This window comes from Vipera berus (assembly GCF_964194415.1).
Source record: "Vipera berus genome assembly, chromosome: 2".
Lineage (NCBI taxonomy): Eukaryota > Metazoa > Chordata > Lepidosauria > Squamata > Viperidae > Vipera > Vipera berus.
In genome coordinates, this window is record NC_138203.1 from 8659787 (window position 1) to 8678626 (window position 18840).

An 18840-nucleotide genomic window follows, 5' to 3' on the forward strand; every position below is an offset into this window, starting at 1 on the left:
AGTCAACTTGCCAAGCACCCGACATGCGATCATGTGGCCAGGAGGGCATAGTGTCAGAACTTCAAAACCAGGTGGTAAGTCAAGGACTGCCAGTTAATTATAAGATACTAAAATTCTGTAAATCCCAAGATGTTTCTTTATAGAGTTACACCTGCCAAGCTCGTGGTTTTTAGCTCCTTAACCCAGCCCTAATGGAACTTGAACCTGGGAAGAAGAAAAACATTTCTCTCACCGAGTCATTTCCTGTACTCCCTACCCATCATTTCCTGCATCACGAGGGCATTTTCTTACTGAGTAATCATGAATCAGTTTTCTGGGATAAAGCGCCCCATGAAACTTGGTTAGGATTTACTTGCCGGGTTTGGGGGTTTTTTTTTAGCCCTTGGGGATCTGCAAGCTGCTATAGAATTTGCTGGCCCAGTTATTTTGTGTTTTTTTAAAATTGTAATTGTAAACAACTAATAGAAAACCATCCATTTTAGATGGCCTGGGCACAGAGCAGACCTTTTTTTTTTAAAATTGTTTTGAAAGTACAGGTTCGAAGTTACAACGGCATTGAAAAAAGGGACGTAGCCATTTTTCGCACTTACGAACATTGCAATGTCTCCATAATCACGTGATTTACATTTGGATGCTTGACAACTAGTTCGCGTTTATGACGGTCGCAGTGTCCCAAAGTCACGTGATCCCCTTTTGCAACATTCTGACGAGCAAAGTTAATTGGAGAAACCAGATTCACTCAATAAAGGTGTTCCTAATTTATCATCACGTAACAAATGAGGCAAGTGAAATAAAACGGGGCAAAACTCACTTTGTTAAGATGACTTTCGACTAGGTTGTTTACGATTACACACTTAGCTCCTGGGTCAGCAAATTTCTCACTTAGCAACATAAATTTGGGGCTCAGCTGTGGTTGTAAGTTGAGTACCTGTACTGACCAAAAACAAACATTAAAAAACTCCACAAACATAAAAATGCAGTGGCAAAGACAAGTAGAAAGTGCCTTTTTTTTGGGGGGGGGGAAAGGAAGAAAAAAAAAGATAATGCAGAATCTACACCAGTCTACTTGGCCTGGGACCATGGCAGAATTTGGAGCAGGGAACGTTCACACCCGTCCTAAAGCTGCAGAGAGGTAAATAATAATAATAATAATAATAATAATTAATAATAATATAATGATGAAGTTGGAAGGGACCTTGGAGGTCATCTAGTCCAACCCCGCTCAGGCAGGAAACCCTACACCATTTCAGACAAATGGTGGTCCAGTCTCTTCTTAAAGACTTCGTGTTGGAGCATTCACCACTTCTGGAGGCAGGTTGTTCCACTGGTTAATTGTTCTAACTGTCAGGAAGTTCCTCCTTAGTTCTAGGTTGCTTCTCTCTCTGATCAGTTTCCATCCGTTGCTTCTTGTCCTGCCTTCAGGGGCTTTGGAGAATAGCTTGACTCCCTCTTCTTTGGGGCAGCCCCTGAGATATTGGAATCTGCTATTGTTGGGAATACTGCTATCACTGTATATAAACCAGTAGATTCTTGAAACAGCTTATAAAAATGAGAAAAATGTGATTCCTCTTAGAACCTGGGTGTAAAAAAATCATCAGAAGAAAAACCACCAAATCCATGGCAAGTAATCATTAACAATTTTTATTTAATGGGTAAGTCATGTTTAGTTGTCGAGAGCCCCACCTATTTTGGCCAATATGTCCCCAGTATGTCAACATTCCTCTTCTTAAAGGACCGGTTGTGCTGAGACGTCACATCACTCAGTTCCCCGATGTGAAAGTCAGAAGCTGGAGGAAATTTCTGGCGCCACCCCACATTGGCATAATGGCTTATGCCGCCCTCCCCTCCCCCCCGGTGCCCTTCTTCTCACTTGTGAATTATTCTTGCAATCAAATCGTGGAACTACACTCGATCTGGGTACTTAATTGAAAGGACATCATCCACAAACACGGCAAATTTTGAAGCTAAAGTTCAGTATAAAATGACATGCATATTCAAACTCATTCTAACTTAATTCACACAGCATTGCCACAACTGACTCTTTGAATTACCTTCACTTTAATTATAAAGTTACTTAAAGACACTTTTTTTTTGGTATGGTGAGGCAAAGTGCTTATGCAATATAACCAAGCTATCTTTACAGTTGTTGTTTTTTTCCTCTTTAAAATTTAGGTGTGTTATTCTCGATCCATCTGCTGGGCGGACATCTATTTTATGCATTTCTAGCAGTCTTGCTAAAAAAGCACCGTTTCCTCTTTTTAGCAACCACTTTCTATTGTCCCGGTTCTTGACTGTTGAAGAGTATGCGTGACCGTTGGCCTTCCGGGCCCTAAAACATAAGTGTAGGCTTGAAGTGAACTAGACGCGTTTCACAGCCTGCGTGGTGGGATTAGTCTGCGATCTCCGTGACCAAATGACACCTAATACTGGAATTAGTCGGAATAGTAGCCAGGATGGGCTACATGTTTAGGCAAACTGAAGTCACATTATTAACCGATCCGGATGGTGGTCTCCGTGACTGGCTCCCAACTCTGGCTGAATCGCTTTCTCGTCGTCACCACCAGCCCTGTTCTACTTCTGTCACCTAACCCTAACCACTTAGGAACCCCCTAGCAGGAAAGACTCGGACAATCTATGGCGTATCTCCTGACAATTCGAGGCTCAAGGCCCACCAGGTTGGAAGATAAAACGGGCTCCATATCCTCGGCCCCAGACTGACCGTTTCTTTAAATGTTCTTCATCGCTCTGATCTTTGAAACTGCAGAAGCAGGACCTGAAGGGGGGGGGGACTCTTAGCCCGCCGGGAGAACCTTAGACCAACTGCGCAGCTAGCTGCCAAGTTCCTAACTCCCTCGGGCAGCTGCCGTTTGTAACAACCGTGGAACCCGTGGGTAAGAATCGGGGACTCGTCCAGCGAGCGTGCGCACCAGCGCAAATACTTAACAGAAGCGATGTGAAGATTTCCGGGCTGCCTTTTTATTCCGCCCGCAGGCTTTTCAAGTCGTCCCTTCGCCACCTTTCGTCCTTCAAATCCCAAGTGACTTGGGTGGTGGGCATCTCGGAGGACTGACAGCAGGCAGGCGGTAGGGGAGCTGAAGTATTCGCGTAGAATGTTTGTTAAGCAGGGAAACGGGGAGAGAGGCCAATTCAGGAAGCTGCCCTTGGGTTTCACTGTTGTCGAACGCCGGCGTTTGCTCGCAGCTCAGACATTCCCCGGACCACACAATTAGGCCCGTTAGGAAAGCTGGATGATTTTGGGGAGCAGGTGATATCCCCCCTCCTTTTCTTTCAACAGATCCTGGAAGATCCAGTCTGAAGCAGTTTGGAAGGAGAGGAAACTTCTCCGGCATCCGCCACGTTTAACTGACAGGTGGCTTCAGCTTCTTCCTAAAACCTGCTACGCAGCCTGAATCGGATCACGTCTTTGGTATTTTGAGTCGCCGTCCGCGGGCAGCCTGGCTCACGTGCTCCACTCCTATACTACGTGGAGGAAACCGGTAGAAGCGAGGCACCGCTTGGAGGAGCAGCAAAACAGAGCTGCAGCCGGCTTCGTGCCCGGTGGATGCATTCGGCTTTCAGCCGGAGTATTTCGTCGAGTTTCATCAGACAGTCCTCAATTTCCTTAGCAGAAAAAGAATCGCAAGAAATAAAAGACAGCGGGGGTTAAAAACCGTCTGGCCGGAAATGTTTGCAAAAAAACCAGAAGTTGTTCAGCTACCTACAGGGAGTCCTCGACTTGCAACAGTTCACGGAGTGACTGTTCAAAGTTACAACAGCACTGAGAAGAATGACTGACAACCATTTTTCAGACAACCATCGCAGCATCCTGATGGGTCGGTCATGCGATCAAAATTCAGGCACTTAGCAACTGACTCAAATTTACGACGGTCACAGCGTCCCGGGGTCACGTGACCCCCCCCTTTTGTGACCTTCTGACAAACAAAGTCAAAGGGGAAGCCAGATTCACCTAATAACCGTGTTACATACTTAACAACCCCAGCGATTCACTTGAAAACTGTGGCAAGAAAGGTCGTAAAATGGGGCAAAACTCACTCAACAACTGTCTTGCTTAACAACAGAAATTTTGGGCTCAATTGTGGTCATAATTCAAGGACTACCTATATTAAGATATCAAGCAGGGCAAATTCTGGCTTTGAATTCAGTTGTTGTTTTTTTTTTACAGATCAAGAACGTCAGTTTTCTTCACAACTTTTCCGAATTTAAACTGGTGGTTCCTTTGCTGCTGGCATAAACTTACCTGCTGGAATTCTTCATTAAAATACAGGTAGTTCTCAACTTATGACTACGATGGAGCCCAAAATTTCCGTTGCCCTTCCTCCGTTTTAAGACCTTCCAAGGTCCCTTCCAAATCTGTGATTCTATGGTCTATGGCCGTGGTGGCAAACCTATGGCACGTATGCCACAGGTGGCACGCAGAGCCCTCTCTGTGGGCATGCGCACCTAGGCCTTCGGCTGGCTTTTATAAAACCTTTTCGCTTTAGGCCTCCACCGCCGTGTGCAAAAACAAAAAGGTTAAATCAATCAATTTCAACTTCTCACGGGAAAAAAAATGTTCTCGTAAAGTTGGAATTGATTGATAGAACTTTTTAGTCCCAGCCAGTCTGCTGTTACCACTGCAGCCACGCCCACCCAATGGGCCACGCCCACCCAATGGGCCACACCCACCCGGCACTCGACAATACGGAAGTGGGTTTTGGGTTGCAGTTTGGGCACTCGGTCTCTAAAAGGTTCACCATCACTGGTCCATGGTCTATGATACGAGATGGGTGGCAAGTACCAAAATAAAATAATGTCATGTTAATATAATAATACATTAGAATGTAATGTAATGTAATACAATGAAATAATAAAATGAAATAAGTCAAGCAAAATAGTAAAATAAGTACACTCAGCTAAAATAATTGGATAAACTAAGTCAAGTACAATAATAAAGGAAGTAAACTAAACTAAAATAATAAAATAAAATATGAAATATAAAATAAATACAAAGGCACCCCAGGGCTTCTACTGGGAGAGGGATGGCATTGCTGCTCTCTGGAGCCTCCTCCTGACTGTTGGAAAAGGGGACCAGGAAGGTTTTGATCCCCTTCCTCTTCCAGGGAAGGAAACTCCCTTTATAACACACATGTCAAACACAAGGCCCGGGGGCTGGATCCGGCCCGCGAAGTGGTTTCATGTGGCCCGCGAAGCCATCCTGGAAACAGTGAGGGAACGGCCCCCACTGCCTTGGCCCTGGCCCAGAGACCCTCCTTCTGCCAGAGACCCTCAGATCTGTCCCACTCCTGCCCAGGCCCCCATAGGCACCCTTGATGCCAACGATGTAGAGCTGGTCATGCCCACCCAGTAGGCCATATGCACTCTAGCCACGCCCACCCAGTAGGCCACGCCCACCCTGGCCACACCCACCTGGCCCCCTGAGGGCAACCGCAATGCTGATGCGGCCCTCAATGAAATTGTGTTTGACACCCCTGCTTTATAAACTCTACTAGCTCGGCTGTCTTAATTAACCCCCAGGTTGGGACGGGACCCCCGGAGCTCGGAGGGCCCCCGGGTGCCCAAACAGAAGACTTACCAAATCTGACATCCTGCCGATCAAGCTTTCCTCTCGAGAAGACAGCGTGGCCATTTCCTCCAGTTGTTCCCGGTGGGCTCGAAGGACCAGCTGCCTGCGGGAGGCGAGGAAACGGAGCTGGCTTACCCAAATGCTTTACTGGCAAACCCTCGAGTTACCGCCGCTCAATTGGCGACCGTTCGAAGTTAACAACGGCGGTGGGGGGGAAAAAAAGGGACTTACGACTGGGTCCCTGTACTTATGACTTATGACAGAGTTCCCGCCCGTCACGTGACCGGGATTCAAGACCCTGGGCGAAACCAGCACGGTTTTACGACCGTTGCAGAGTCCCCGGGCCAAGGGGCTTGGCAACCGGCATGCGTGCTTAGGATGCTTGCCGTGTCCCGGGATCCGGTGAAGGCCCCTCGTTGACTTCCCAGCTGGCTTCTGACGAGAAAATTTCAAGGGTGCAAGCTGGGGTTCATTTAACGGCCTCGCCATTCACTTCACGGCTGCCGTGATTGATTTAACAGCCAGGGCAGCAAAAAGTTTGTAAAAATTTGGGGTGTGTGTGTGTGACTCCCTTAACTGCCTTGCTTGGCAAGAGAAATTCTGGTCCCGAGTGTGCTTGTGAATTGAGGACTACCCGTACAGCAGTTCCATTTAGTGAAATGGAACCTACGGCGGTTTTTCACCCTTAACGACCGTTGCAGCATCCCCACGGTCGCGAGATCAAAATTCGGAGGCTTGGCAACTGACTCACCATGACGACGGTCGCTGTGTCCCAGGATCACCTGACCCCCTTTTGCGACCTTCTGACAAGCAAAGTCAATGGGGAAGCCAGATTCCCTTAACCCCCGTGTCACTAACTGAACAACTGCAACGATCCATTTAACAACTGTGGCAAGAAAGGTCATCAAATGGGGCAAAAGGTCATCACTTTAGCAATAAAAATGGGCTCAAGTCGAGGACGACCTGCGTCCACTTTGAGCATTTCAGTCACTGCCAGCTCTCAGATTTGGGCAGCACAGGTTACCTAGGAACCATCTAGGGCAGGGGTCCTCAAACGTGGCCACTTTAAGACTTGTGGACTTCAACTCCCAGATTTCCCCAGCCAGCAAGGCTGGCTGGGGAATTCTGGCAGTTGAAGTCCACAAGTCTTAAAGTGGCCACGTTTGAGGACCCCTATTCGAGGGCCATTGGTGGTCTCTCCTCTTTGACCAGCCCAAGCCTGTCATTCACCTGATTAGTAACCAGGACAAAACTTTGAAATTCCCCTGTGATCTCTCTATTGATTGCCGATGGCTGCAACTCAGGCCGCAGTTGCCTGACGGCATTGGGCAGAAGCCCGGTTAAACCAATCCCAGATCCTTTGCTATGGAAACACAAAGGGATGTGCTGCCCGCCTCCTCAGCCTATCCTACGGTGGATCCAAACAACTCACCTTCCCAGCACGTCCTTCTCCTTCGGGGAACCTTCGGCCAAATCTGGTTGCCCACAAGCCTTCGGCGAGTTCTTTGCCGTCTCGGCGACGGTCGAGTCAAGGCCCAAATCCCGCTCCGGCTCTTCCTGATGGTGGCTGCTCTGGGGAGACCCCGTTTCCCCCTCCCGGAAGGCTTCCTCCAAACGGCGCAGCTCCGCTGGCCTGTGGGACAAATCCGATTGCGACGGGGCGCTTTGTTCCGAGAGCTGTTCATTTCCTGCTTCGTCAGAGCTGGATAAGGGGTTTGGACTCGAAGACATTCTTCCTTGGTCAGCCGGGCTGCATGGGGCCAAGGCCTCCGGGCCTTCCTTTCCCCCCAGCCTCAGATGATCCGAATAGCTCCACGAAACAGCCACCTTTGCCACTTCAGAGTCCTGGACGCTTGAATTTTCGCTTATCGGAAGGTCTCCACGAAGCAAGGCGCTTCCCTCCGTGTGCCAAGGAAGGAGTTCAGCCAGGGGATCTTCACTAGCGTAGCCACAAGCACAGTCACCAAAAGCTGTGGTGGCTCCCAAGATGGGAGCGCCACCTGGACAGGGACAAGACTGCGGGAGCCACGTGAATTTGGCCCACGGAGACAGAACCTGCTCACTTGTCCTCCTCCAGGGGTTTATTTCATAGATGTGGGATGCAGAGGGGTGGCTGCCTTCGCGAGCGTGCCCAGCGTCCTCATCCCAACATTTGCCGGGGCCGATGACTTCTCCTTCGGTCATCTCCTTCCCTTGACGATCTGCTGATCCTGAGTTAAGGAAGGAGACGGTCAAAGGTGCCACCGAGTCATCCGTGAGCTCCATGGGGAAGCCTGAAGCTCCGCAAAAGTCTGTTCTTTTGGGGAGAGCCGTTTTTTCAGAAAATGGGGGTTCCAGTAAGAGGGTGGAGAGAGGTGGACTTTGCGTTGTTTTCCTTGGTGCGGAGAGGTGTCCATTGGGGCAACCGTGAGGCGGAGCCGAGGATCTCGGCGACTTCTGCTCAATGGGCAAATCTTGACAATTTACCTTATTACCCAGAAGCCCGTCTTGCTTTGAGCAATAAGGTTTCTCCGGGATGCCCCCGTGCAGGGAAGAACCCACCGTGGATATTTCTCCTGAGCTCCAGTCACCCAGACTCCTATGGCCTTCTTCGTAGCTGCCGGACTCTTCGTCGCGTGGAAAAGCTCTTCCCTCCACCTCAAACTCGTACCATTTACAAAACAGCCTCTGCTCATCTTGTCCGCCCTGTCCTCGAACCCTCTGGTGGAGGAAAAAGGAATTATGGGGGCTTTGCCTGTTAGCTTCCGTCTCCGTCTTCTTCTGACTGGGCCCAGGAGAGAAAGAGTCCTCGCTGAAGTCGCTGTCATCCAGTTCCTCGAGCTGCATGGTGTCGTCCCGGCCCTGAGGGGACACCCGGACAGGGCGAGGGGCCTCTGGCCTCACCTGGATCTCCTGAGACTTGTACTGGCCTAAGAACTTCTCCAAGGGCTGGTAGTTTAATTTCTGCTGCAGGAGAGGAGGCTGTTGGAACTGCTGGTGGTAAAGCCGCAGGTGGTGCTCTCGGTCCTTCTGACACGAGGAAGCACCTGTCCAGGCGGCAACGCACTGATCCGCAAATGGCCTGCCGGCACCTTCCTCGTGGTCTGACGGGCCATCCGAGCCGTGATGGGAAAAATTGGCCCTGGGAACCCGTTGCTTTTGCACCGGCTCAACTTTCAGACATCTCGCCCGCTGCCTCTCCACCTGGCCGCCTTCTCTCCTGCCCGCCAAGTCCTTCCTGAGGCGGCTTTTCTCTGAAGTTCCCGGAGGCTCCTCGGCTAGCTTCTTGGATGAAGACTCGGTCTTCGCGATCCCTTTTTCTGGGCTGGTGCAACCGAGCCAGGGAGTCCCCAAGGGTCCTTTGCATCCCTGCCCTTTCGGAGTGGAGGAGAAAGGTAGGTGGGTTGGCTGAAACAGCAAAGCGGTCTTCGTCTTTGACCCGGGGGTTGGCATGGGAGGGTGCAGCAGCCCCAGCTTGGCTTTTTTGGGAGAGCTCTTTCCTCCCACTTGGACGTAAGGAGAATTCTGGATACGCTTAGGAGAGCTGTGTCCTGTTGCCCGGTGCCTGCTGGCCACGGGGGTGGAAGACTTCATTCCTCTCTTCAGCTCTTTCACTCTGTACAACGAAAAAGCCAAGAATGAGGTTACTCATTTACATATGAAACTTCTTAACTGTCCGCTTCCCTCATTGGAGGGGCTCATGTCGTTGGAAAGAGGTCCAGGCTGTCACGAGTATTATGAAATTTGGGAAAAATTTTACGAGTGGGTGAAAAAGAGAATATGCTTAAAAGACAGCTAACGCTAATTTAGATGGAAGAAAAATGAGGAGATAAGGATATTATCATACCTAATATAGACATTGAAAATCCAAGGAGAGGAGCTGCTCGGACATCACCCCTGAACTGTATCGGAAGAGGAATGGGAGGGAAGAAAGGAGAGGAGAGAGGGAAGAGAGTAGAGGAGGGGGAAGGAAGTAGGAAGGTTGTGTTCTGTACCAGCCTACTACCGGCCCTGCAGAAAAGGCAGGGACAACCCCTTTACAAAACGGCAAGAGGCTGGAACTAAGCCTGCCAAATTTATTAACATAAAACAGAGCAAACAGAGCAAACACGAACCATGAAACAGGAGCTATTCAAACAGTTGCCTTCAGCAAACCAGCCCTCCCACGCATGCCCCCTTTAAACAGTTCAGGGCGTGGCTTCTCTCTGCCTCCTTCCGAGGTGCCCCATTGCCTTCCTCTGTTTACTCCTGATTGACTGCCTCCTGCGTCGGGCATCCTTGAACAAGGCCAGCTGTGGGTCATCTTCATCCACGCTGTCAGGCTCACACAGCTGGGTCTGCATCGTGACCAGATGGGAGGGGCCTGGCTGAGGGCTCTGCGGAGCCTCAGGGCTATCCTCTGGAGGCTCTCCAACACCCCCCTCCTCCTCCTCTGAATCGTCCGACCCAACTGCCGAACCCACAGGCTGACCCTGAATCACAACAGGTTGGAGGGAAAGAGGAGGAGAAGTGGGGAGAAACGGGAGGGGAGCGGTGAGGGAAAGAGGAGAGGAGAGGAAGAAGAGGGAAGTAGGAAAGAAAGGAGAAAGGGAGAAAGAAAGTAGGGAAGAGGGAAGAGAGAGAAGGAGGGTGGATACAGTGAAAGGGGAAATGGACGAGCAGCACCCAAACTTAGGTGTATGCATTTATCTATGGCGATATATAATACCTACAGCATTACTGATATAACAAATGTTAAATACCTGAAAAAATGTTTATATTTCATTGGTTAGTTTGTAGTATATTAAAGGAACTGTGAAAAATAAAATAATAAAATAAAATAAAAATAAAATAAAATAATTAAAATAAAACAATAAAATAAAATAAAATAAAATAAAATAAAATAAAATAAAATAAAGGAAAGAGATCCAGGCCACTTTTTAAGAGGCCGAGTTGTCTCAAGGTGAGGCCGCGTAAAATGCAGGGGCCGTCCAGTGCAGTCACAGCACGTCTGGCTCTCCAATGAATGAATGAACCTTTATTGTCAAAGTACAACCATGTATACGTTGAGATTGGCTGAGTCTCCCTTCGTGCCCCCACCACCAGAACTCAGAGTGACAACAAACCCTCCATCTTATTACACCGTGTGAGCTAATTGCACCACACCAGCCTCGCAAGTCAGTCACGCATAAAATTCCCACAAATGTATCAGATTTTAGGCAAGGGAAAGTTGGCAAAAGATTTGGTGTAGCTCTAGGTCTTCCAAGGGGTTTCGGAGACGTTTCAGCCCTTTGAAGTCGAACCAGGTTAGGAAACAAGACTCCATAAACATCCTGGAGTCTCGGCTTCCTGTCCTTTGTGGCCACCCGTGAAAGCTGGAGATTCTGCTTTATAAGCAAGGCTTTTTTTCTCATAGAACGCCCAGAACGGAGTTCCGGCACCTTTTTTGGATGGAACCTTGTAGGGTAGGCAAGGTGGGTTGTATGACATGTGTGAGTTCCGGCACCTTTTTCTTTTAGAAAAAAACCACTGTTTATAAGTAAGATCTCCTGCTGAGCAAGAGAAGCTGTTTGCATTCCAGCCTAAGGTCTGGGTCATTTAGACCAGCCAGGGTGAATATTTTGGTCGTGGTGTGTCAAAAATTCAGAAAATGCCTTTTATTCTGCTGACATATTACATGCCCGGATAAAACAGGCTCCTTCCTTCCTTCCTTCCTTCCTTCCCTCCCTCTTCTTTCTTTTCTCCCTTCCTCCTCTCCACTCTTTCCCTTTCTCTCTTATCCTCCATCTTTTCCTCCGTTCCTTCCTTCCTTCCTTCCCTTTTTCTCCTTTCCTCCTCTCCACTCTCCCTTTCTCTCTTATCCTCCATCTTTTCCTCCCTCACTCCTTTTATTCCTGTAGTCCTTCTCTCCCCCCTCCCTCCCTTCCTTCCTCCCTTCCCTTCCCCTCTCTCCTCCCTCCCTCCTACTCTTCCTTCCTTCCCTCCCTCCTCTCCACTCTCCCTCTCTTATCCTCCATCTTTTCCTCCCTCACTCCTTTTATTCCTGTCGTCCTTCTCTCCCCCCTCCCTCCCTTCCTTCCTCCCTTCCCTTCTCTCCTCCCTCCCTCCTACTCTTCCTTCCTTCCCTCTTCTTTCTTTTCTCCCTCCTCTCCACTCTCCCTCTTTCTCTCTTATCCTCCATATTTTCCTCCCTCACTCCTTTTATTCCTGTAGTCCTTCTCTCCCCCCTCCCTCCCTTCCTTCCTCCCTTCCCTTCCCCTCTCTCCTCTCTCCCTCCTACTCTTCCTTCCTTCCTTCCCTCCTCTCCACTCTCCCTTTCTCTCTTATCCTCCATCTTTTCCTCCCTCACTCCTTTTATTCCTGTCCTCCTTCTCTCCCCCCTCCCTTCCTTCCTTCCTCCCTTCCCTTCCCCTCTCTCCTCCCTCCCTCTCTCCTACTCTTCCTTCCTTCCCTCCCGCCCTGTCCCTCTCCTTCTCCAGAGCCTGTGGAAGTCACATAAACGGGCCCTGAACAGGGACTCTCTGGAGCCTCAAAACTTTGCACGATTTTCAGATCTCTCAGAGGTTACATCGGAACAAGGCCAACCTCCAGAGGGTCGGGAGGCCTGATATATCCCCCCCAAAAATGCACAGGGTGTCCCCCGAGTCCCTCGTGACGTACATAGTTCCACCCTCTTCTCTGGTTTTAAACCCGTTCTGACCCTAACCTGTCGGCATAGCGCAAGGTATTTAAGGTGTGCTCTGTGGCAATGTGGCTGGGTGACACATTGGCGATCATGCACGTCTTGGAGTTGCCAACAAAAGAGTCCTTCAGGACCTGGAGCGGGGAGAGAAGAGACGTAGAATTATTCTCAGCTCTTTGGCACATTAATTACAGATAGTCCTTGACTTACAACCGCAATCGAGCCCAACGTTTCTGTTGCTAAGTGAAACCCCCGTTAGGTCAGTTTTGCCCCATTTTACCCGCTTCCTTGCCACCACTGTCAAGTGAGTCACTGCAGTTGTTAATTTAGCAACACGGTTGTTAAGTAAATCTGCCTTCCCCGTTGGATTTTGCTTGTCAGAAGGTCACAAAAGGGGATCACGTGACACACACACACACCCCCGGGGACACTACAACGGTCATAAGTAGGAGTCAGTTGCCAAGCGTCTGAATTTCGATCATGTGACCATGGAGATGCTACAATGGCCATAAGTGTGAAAAATGGTCGTGAGTCATTTTTTTTCAGTGCCACTGTAACTTTGAACAGTCAATAAATGAACTGCTGTAAGTCGAGGACTCACTGTATTTCTTGGTTATTCTGTTTTAAATTTTTGGAGAGAGAGAGAGAGAGAGAGAAAGACACACATACACACACAGAGAGAGAATGAAACAGAGGGAGAGAAAGAGAGAGGGAGAGACAGAGGGAGCGAGAGAATGAGAGAGGGAGAGAAAGAAAGTGGGAGGGAGAGGGAGGGAAGGAGGGGAGAGAAAGGGAGAGGGAGAGAGATAGAGGGAGGGAAGGGGAGAGAGAGAGGGAGAGAAAGAGAGGGAGAGGAAGGGAGACAATGAGGGAGAGAAAGAAAGAGGGAGAGGGAGGGAGAGAGAATGAGAGAGAGGGAGAGAAAGAGAGGGAGAGAGGGGGAGACAATAAGGGAGAGAAAGAAAGAGGGAGAGGGAAGGAGGGTGTGTGTTTGAGAGAGAAAGACAGAGAGAATGAGAGGAAGAGAAAGAGAGAGAGGGACAGAGGGAGAGAGAGAGGGAGAGAAAGAGGGAGAGGAAGGGAGGGAGAGAATGAGAGAAAAAGAGGGAGAGGGAGGGAGGGAGAGAATGAGAGAGAGGGAGAGAAAGAAAGAGAGAGAGGGAGGGAGAGGGAAGGAGGGTGTGAGAGAGAGAGAATGAGAGAGAGGGAGAGAAAGAGAGAGAGGGGGAGGGAAAGAGAGAGATATGTTTGTAGAATTTGGGGGAAAGCTGAGTCAGTCTCTGGTAGTACCTGGGTCAGTTTGCTTTGTCTGAAGGGAGTGTGAGCGTGCTCCTGATCGAGCGCACGGATGCATTCTTTCAGCTAGAGACAGAAGAGAAGAAACAGGGAGTATCACACAAGACTCTACATATCAACACTGACATGGGGCCGTTTCCTCACAAAACCCTGCTGAACCCAACAGTTGGAAGCTCCTAAAGACATGAGAGGCCGTTGCAATCTGTGTCTCTTCCTCCAAAGTTCTGCAAGAGCTCTGCCAAGGTCTTCATATGGCAAGGGGTTAGATGGAGGAGAAACCCTGTAGTGCAGGGTTGAACCGTGGGACCCTCGGTGCTCTCTGAGCTTGGGGGTTTTCTGGCAGATGTTTCATGACCCAACTAGGGGACATCATCGGTGATAAAAGCGAGTGGGCTTTGCAGAGTGGAGGAAGAGAAGTGGGGGGGAGGAGAAGTGGGGGAAGAGAAGATAGAGGAGGACTGTAGGGTCCTTGGTGATCTCTGAGCTTGGTGGTTTTCTGGTAGACGTTTCATGACCCAACTAGGAGACATCATCGGTGCTAGAAGGCAGTGGGGATTGCAGAGTGGAGGAGGAGGGCGGGTAGAAGGTAGAGGAGGAGGATTGTGGGGTCCTTGGTGCTCTCTGCGCTTGGTGGTTTTCCGGCAAACGTTTCATGACCCAGCTAGGTAACATCATCAGTGCTAGAAGGCCGTGGGGTTTGTGGAAAGGGAGGAGGAGGAGGAGGAGGAAGAGGACTGTGGAGTCCTTGGTGCTCTCTGAGCTTGGTGGTTTTCCGGTAAACGTTTCATGACCCAGCTAGGTAACATCATCAGTGCTAGAAGGGAGTGGGGTTTGTGGAGAGGGAGGAGGAGGAGGACTGTAGGGTCCTCGGTGCTCTCTGAGCTTGGTGGTTTTCTGGTAGACGTTTCATGACCCAACTAGGAGACATCATCGGTGCTAGAAGGCAGTGAGGATTGCAGAGTGGAGGAGGAGGGGGGGTAGAAGATAGAGGAGGAGGATTGTGGGGTCCTTGGTGCTCTCTGTGCTTGGTGGTTTTCCGGCAAACGTTTCATGACCCAGCTAGGTAACATCATCAGTGCTAGAAGGCCGTGGGGTTTGTGGAAAGGGAGGAGGAGGAGGAGGAGGAGGAGGAGGAGGAGGAGGAGGAGGAGGAGGAGGAGGAGGACTGTGGAGTCCTTGGTGCTCTCTGAGCTTGGTGGTTTTCCGGCAAACGTTTCATGACCCAACTAGGTAACATCATCAGTGCTAGAAGGCCGTGGGGTTTGTGGAAAGGGAGGAGGAGGAGGAGGAGGAGGAGAAGGAGGAGGAGGAGGAGGAGGAGGAGGAGGACTGTGGAGTCCTTGGTGCTCTCTGAGCTTGGTGGTTTTCCGGCAAACGTTTCATGACCCAGCTAGGTAACATCATCAGTGCTAGAAGGGAGTGGGGTTTGTGGAGAGGGAGGAGGAGGAAGACTGTGGGGTCCTTGGTACTCTCTGCGCTTGGCGGTTTTCTCGCAGATATTTCATGACCCAACTAGGTGACATCACCGGTGCTAGAAGGAAGCGAGGTGTTGAAATGGAGGAGGAGGAGTCTGAGGTTCTTGGTGACTCTGAACTTGGTCACGGCTGTCAGTGTCGATGGGAGCGTTCTTGGCGGTTCCTTGATTACATGCCACTTGTAGAAAAACGGAGAGCAAACTCTAGCACTGATGAGAGTACCTAGTTGGGTAATGAAATGTCTGCAGGAAAAGACATCGTGTGGGCACCAACAACCTCACACAAAGAGTTAAGCGTGACCGTCTTGTTAGCTACCAGTGCTTCTAATCAGTGGAACAGAGCTCTGCTTTCCTATCCCAAAACATTTGTTGTTGGGTGGGTTGTTTTTTTTTTTTTGGAGGAGCACGTGTGCATGTAATCCCTCTTTGTAAGTTAGCTCTTACTGTTTGAACTAATTCCTTCCTTCTCCTGGTTTTCCTTTTCTTCTTCTCAAAACATATTTTTGCATTATTTTTTTAAACTGAAACGTTTAACCATCCCTGCTTCTATGAATCTATGAAACTGCTTCCTTTGTAAACTCAGACTGGCAGCTGATCAGCTTAGCTCTACAGGCTGTGTGGCTCTGTGGAAGTCTTGGCCTCTCCCATCTCCAGAGCTAGAGGGATGAAATTTATATTTTACTAGGCTGGACAGATGTTTTACACTGGCAGCTCTTTTTTTTTGGACAGGGCCCTTTCCCGTCCTAACCCAGGGCTTTTCAAGTCAGAAGCCACATCTTTTTTCAGGCAAAATAAATGTTTTGACCCATCAGGGCAAGATTCAGCGGTCCATCTTCATTTGAAAGACAGAGGCCGCTCTTTCGAAGACAGCAAGGTCCACATTTTGGACAGAGAGGACTGCTGGTTTGAAAGAGGGGTCAAAAAGGGCATTTGTCTCCTTTTAGAGAGGCCTTTGAACTGTGGTGCTGGAGAAGACTCCTGTGAGTCCCTTGGACTGTGAGGTGATCGAACCGGTCAGTCCTAGAGGAGATCAACCCTGACTGCTCTTTAGAAGGCCAGATCCTGAAGTTGAAACTCAAGTACTTTGGCCACCTAATGAGAAGGAAGGACTCACTGGAGAAGAGCCTCATGCTGGGAAAGGTCGAGGGCAAGAGAAGAAGGGGACGACAGAGAACGAGGTGGCTGGATGGAGTCACTGAAGCAGTAGGTGTGAGCTTAAATGGATTCCAGAAGATGGCAGAGGACAGGAAGGCCTGGAGGAACGTTGTCCATGGGGTCACAATGGGTCGGACACGACTTCGCAATTAACAACAACAACAGAGTCCTTGAGACCCACCTGGAGCTTTATCTGTGTCCTCAGGGTCACCTGAGTAGTTGAAATGGGTGTAGAGCAGGGGTGTCAAACTGCCGGCCCACGCGCTGGACGCATCGCAACAAAACCGTGCCCACCCCATTGCTGGCAATGGGGAAAAAGCTCCGATACGTCGTGCGACGTCACGTGACGTCGCGAGTTTGACATGTCTGGTGTAGAGCCTTCTTCAAAGAGGCCATCTAGGTCAAAATTGAACAGCCCTCTCTCAACAGAGGGGGAGGGATACGACATCATCTATCTCCAGTCTACGACACAGTCCTTTCAGCAGTTCCAAGAAGGCTCCACGCCCATCTGCACCACTCAGGTGACCCTGAGGACAGAGACAAACCTCCAAATGGCCTCAACGGCTCTCTAAAAGAACGCGAATAACCAGCTGTCTGCAAGGAACATGAATCCTTCCATTCCCCACCATCCGGTCAGACCTGAAGAAGCTTCTTGGATGAAAAGCGAAGTGTCTTCAAAGAAAGAACAAGGAAGTCCAGTTGCCTCGTGAAAAAAAGCATCTTTGGGACATCTGTGACTTGGATGACTGAGAGTCTCCACAGTCACTTGACCCATAAAGTGCAGCCTTCAGAAGAACTCATTAGGGAAGAACCTGTGTTTACTTACTGCTAGAAGACTCTGATTGATTTCTGCTCCCTCCATTTTTGTCTGCCGGTCAGAGTCTTTGGCATCAGCTGCCCTCTCACTGCCAGCCAGATCAATAAATGAGATTCTGGAAGACAACATTCGGGATGTTAACCTGCCCAATGAAGTTTCAGTTCCCACAGCCAGGTAGAATTTATTAATAAATGGTGTTTAGCTCAAGGGTATGGAAGTTTACCTCAAATCAACTTAAAAAAAGTATACTACTCTCCAATTCCATATTTCAAGGAAGGTACAATGACCAATAAAAGCAGCAAAGGATTGTGTTAATGCTTCCGGCTCAGGAAAGGAAATCAGAAATTAAATGGGAAAAATGGCCCGCTATCCAAAGGTCTGGATGTCTTCTCCCAATCCTGCAGATGGTGTACCATTAGGCAGGCACAAACTATGTGATCTCCTTGAATTCATTTAGCAAACTCATACCTAGTAAATGACTGGCTAAGTTGAGCTGATGTTCAGGTGTCCCAATTACCTACGTGTGCTGAAGGAATTGGTAAGGACACCCAGCCAGCTTACGCCTTTGTGGACCGCGGAAAGTTCAGGCAAAGCCTGTTCTTTCCACTTCTTCTCTGCTCACCTCCCAAACACTCTGTTGGCAGGATCTTTCATTTGAATCTGGACAATGGCGTGGGATCGGGAAGAATCGGAGTTGACTCCAGTCGCCCCTGTGCTGCGTTCCTTGCCTCCTTTCAGAATAACCTGGGGGGGGGGATGGAGGAGGTTGAAAGCAGAGAAATGAGAGAGGGGGAACTTGCACAGTGATAAAATGGTGGGGGTCCTTCACTGTTCTCCGAGCTTGGCTGTTTTCTTGCAGATGAATCGTGACCCAGTTGGGTAAAAAATGCAAAAAAAAAAAAAAAAAAGGAATGGGATTTGCTCTCTGTTTAGAAGTGGCTTGCCCTGACAGCATGGGCAAGCCAAACAGGGAGCAAAATCCCCTTTCCCTTCTAGCAGTGATGACGTAACCTAGTTTGGTAGCGAAACGTCTGCAACAAAAAAACCAAGCTCAGGCAGCACCAAGGACCCCTCATTTCAACCCTAAGCTACAGATATTCTCTTCCATTGGTTGGTCTCTCCCTCCCCCCTCCCCCGCTTCTCTTCTTAATACTAGATCAATAATCAAGCAATAAAACTACCAAGAACCCTCCCACCAGCACTGACAGGGCAGGGCACTTGTGTATAAATAGAGAGCAAATTCCCCTCTCTTTCGGCACTGTTGATGATCTCTAGTTTGGTAGTGAAACGTCTACAAGAAGACAACCAAATTCAGAGACTACCAAGGATTCTTTCCACGCTTATCGCTATTATGCCAAGCACGAGGAAGATCTGAGACATTTTGGGGTGTGTGTGTGTGTGTGTGTGTGTGTCTCCCAAGCCATAATTCCACTTCAACTTTCGGACTGCCTCCCCTCCCAATGTGTGTCAGAATCCATTTACGGTATATTTCATTTCTAACTGTGCAAATCTAAATCTCACCCCCTTACTGGATTCTGCCATATCCAAGGAGGGGAAGAGAAGGCAGGGTCGTAAAAAGCCATCTCTATCTCTTAGAGCCATGGTGGTGAACCTATGGCACGCGTGCCACAGGTGGCACGCAGAGCCCTCTCTGTGGCACACGCGCCGTCGCCCCAGTCCTAGGCCTTCGCTTTTTCACTTTAGGCCTCCGACGCTGTGTGGGGAAAAAAAAAGTTCAATCAATCAATTTCAACTTCTCATGGGGAAAAAAAAAGATCTTGCAAAGTTGGAATTGATTGTTTGAACTTTTTAGTCCCAGCCAGTCTGCTGTTACCACCGCAGCCACGCCCACCCAATGGGCCACACCCACCCAA

The 18840-nt window shown here is 49.3% G+C and overlaps 1 protein-coding gene across 1 annotated transcript in view; it reads right to left on the reverse strand.

Moving 5' to 3' along the window:
• Positions 1-2953: 2953 nt before the first annotated feature.
• Positions 2954-18840, reverse strand: part of KIF24 (kinesin family member 24) — a 28300-nt gene continuing 12413 nt past the window's right edge. Inside the window, exons 6-12 of the mRNA XM_081316210.1 lie at positions 17589-17710; positions 16976-17081; positions 13515-13586; positions 12249-12358; positions 7017-9179; positions 5594-5687; positions 2954-3621 (exon numbers count right to left, since the gene is read on the reverse strand). Coding sequence (XP_081172336.1) covers positions 3481-3621; positions 5594-5687; positions 7017-9179; positions 12249-12358; positions 13515-13586; positions 16976-17081; positions 17589-17710 — 2808 coding nt within the window. The 3' untranslated portion in view covers positions 2954-3480. The remainder of the gene's footprint in view (positions 3622-5593; positions 5688-7016; positions 9180-12248; positions 12359-13514; positions 13587-16975; positions 17082-17588; positions 17711-18840) is intronic.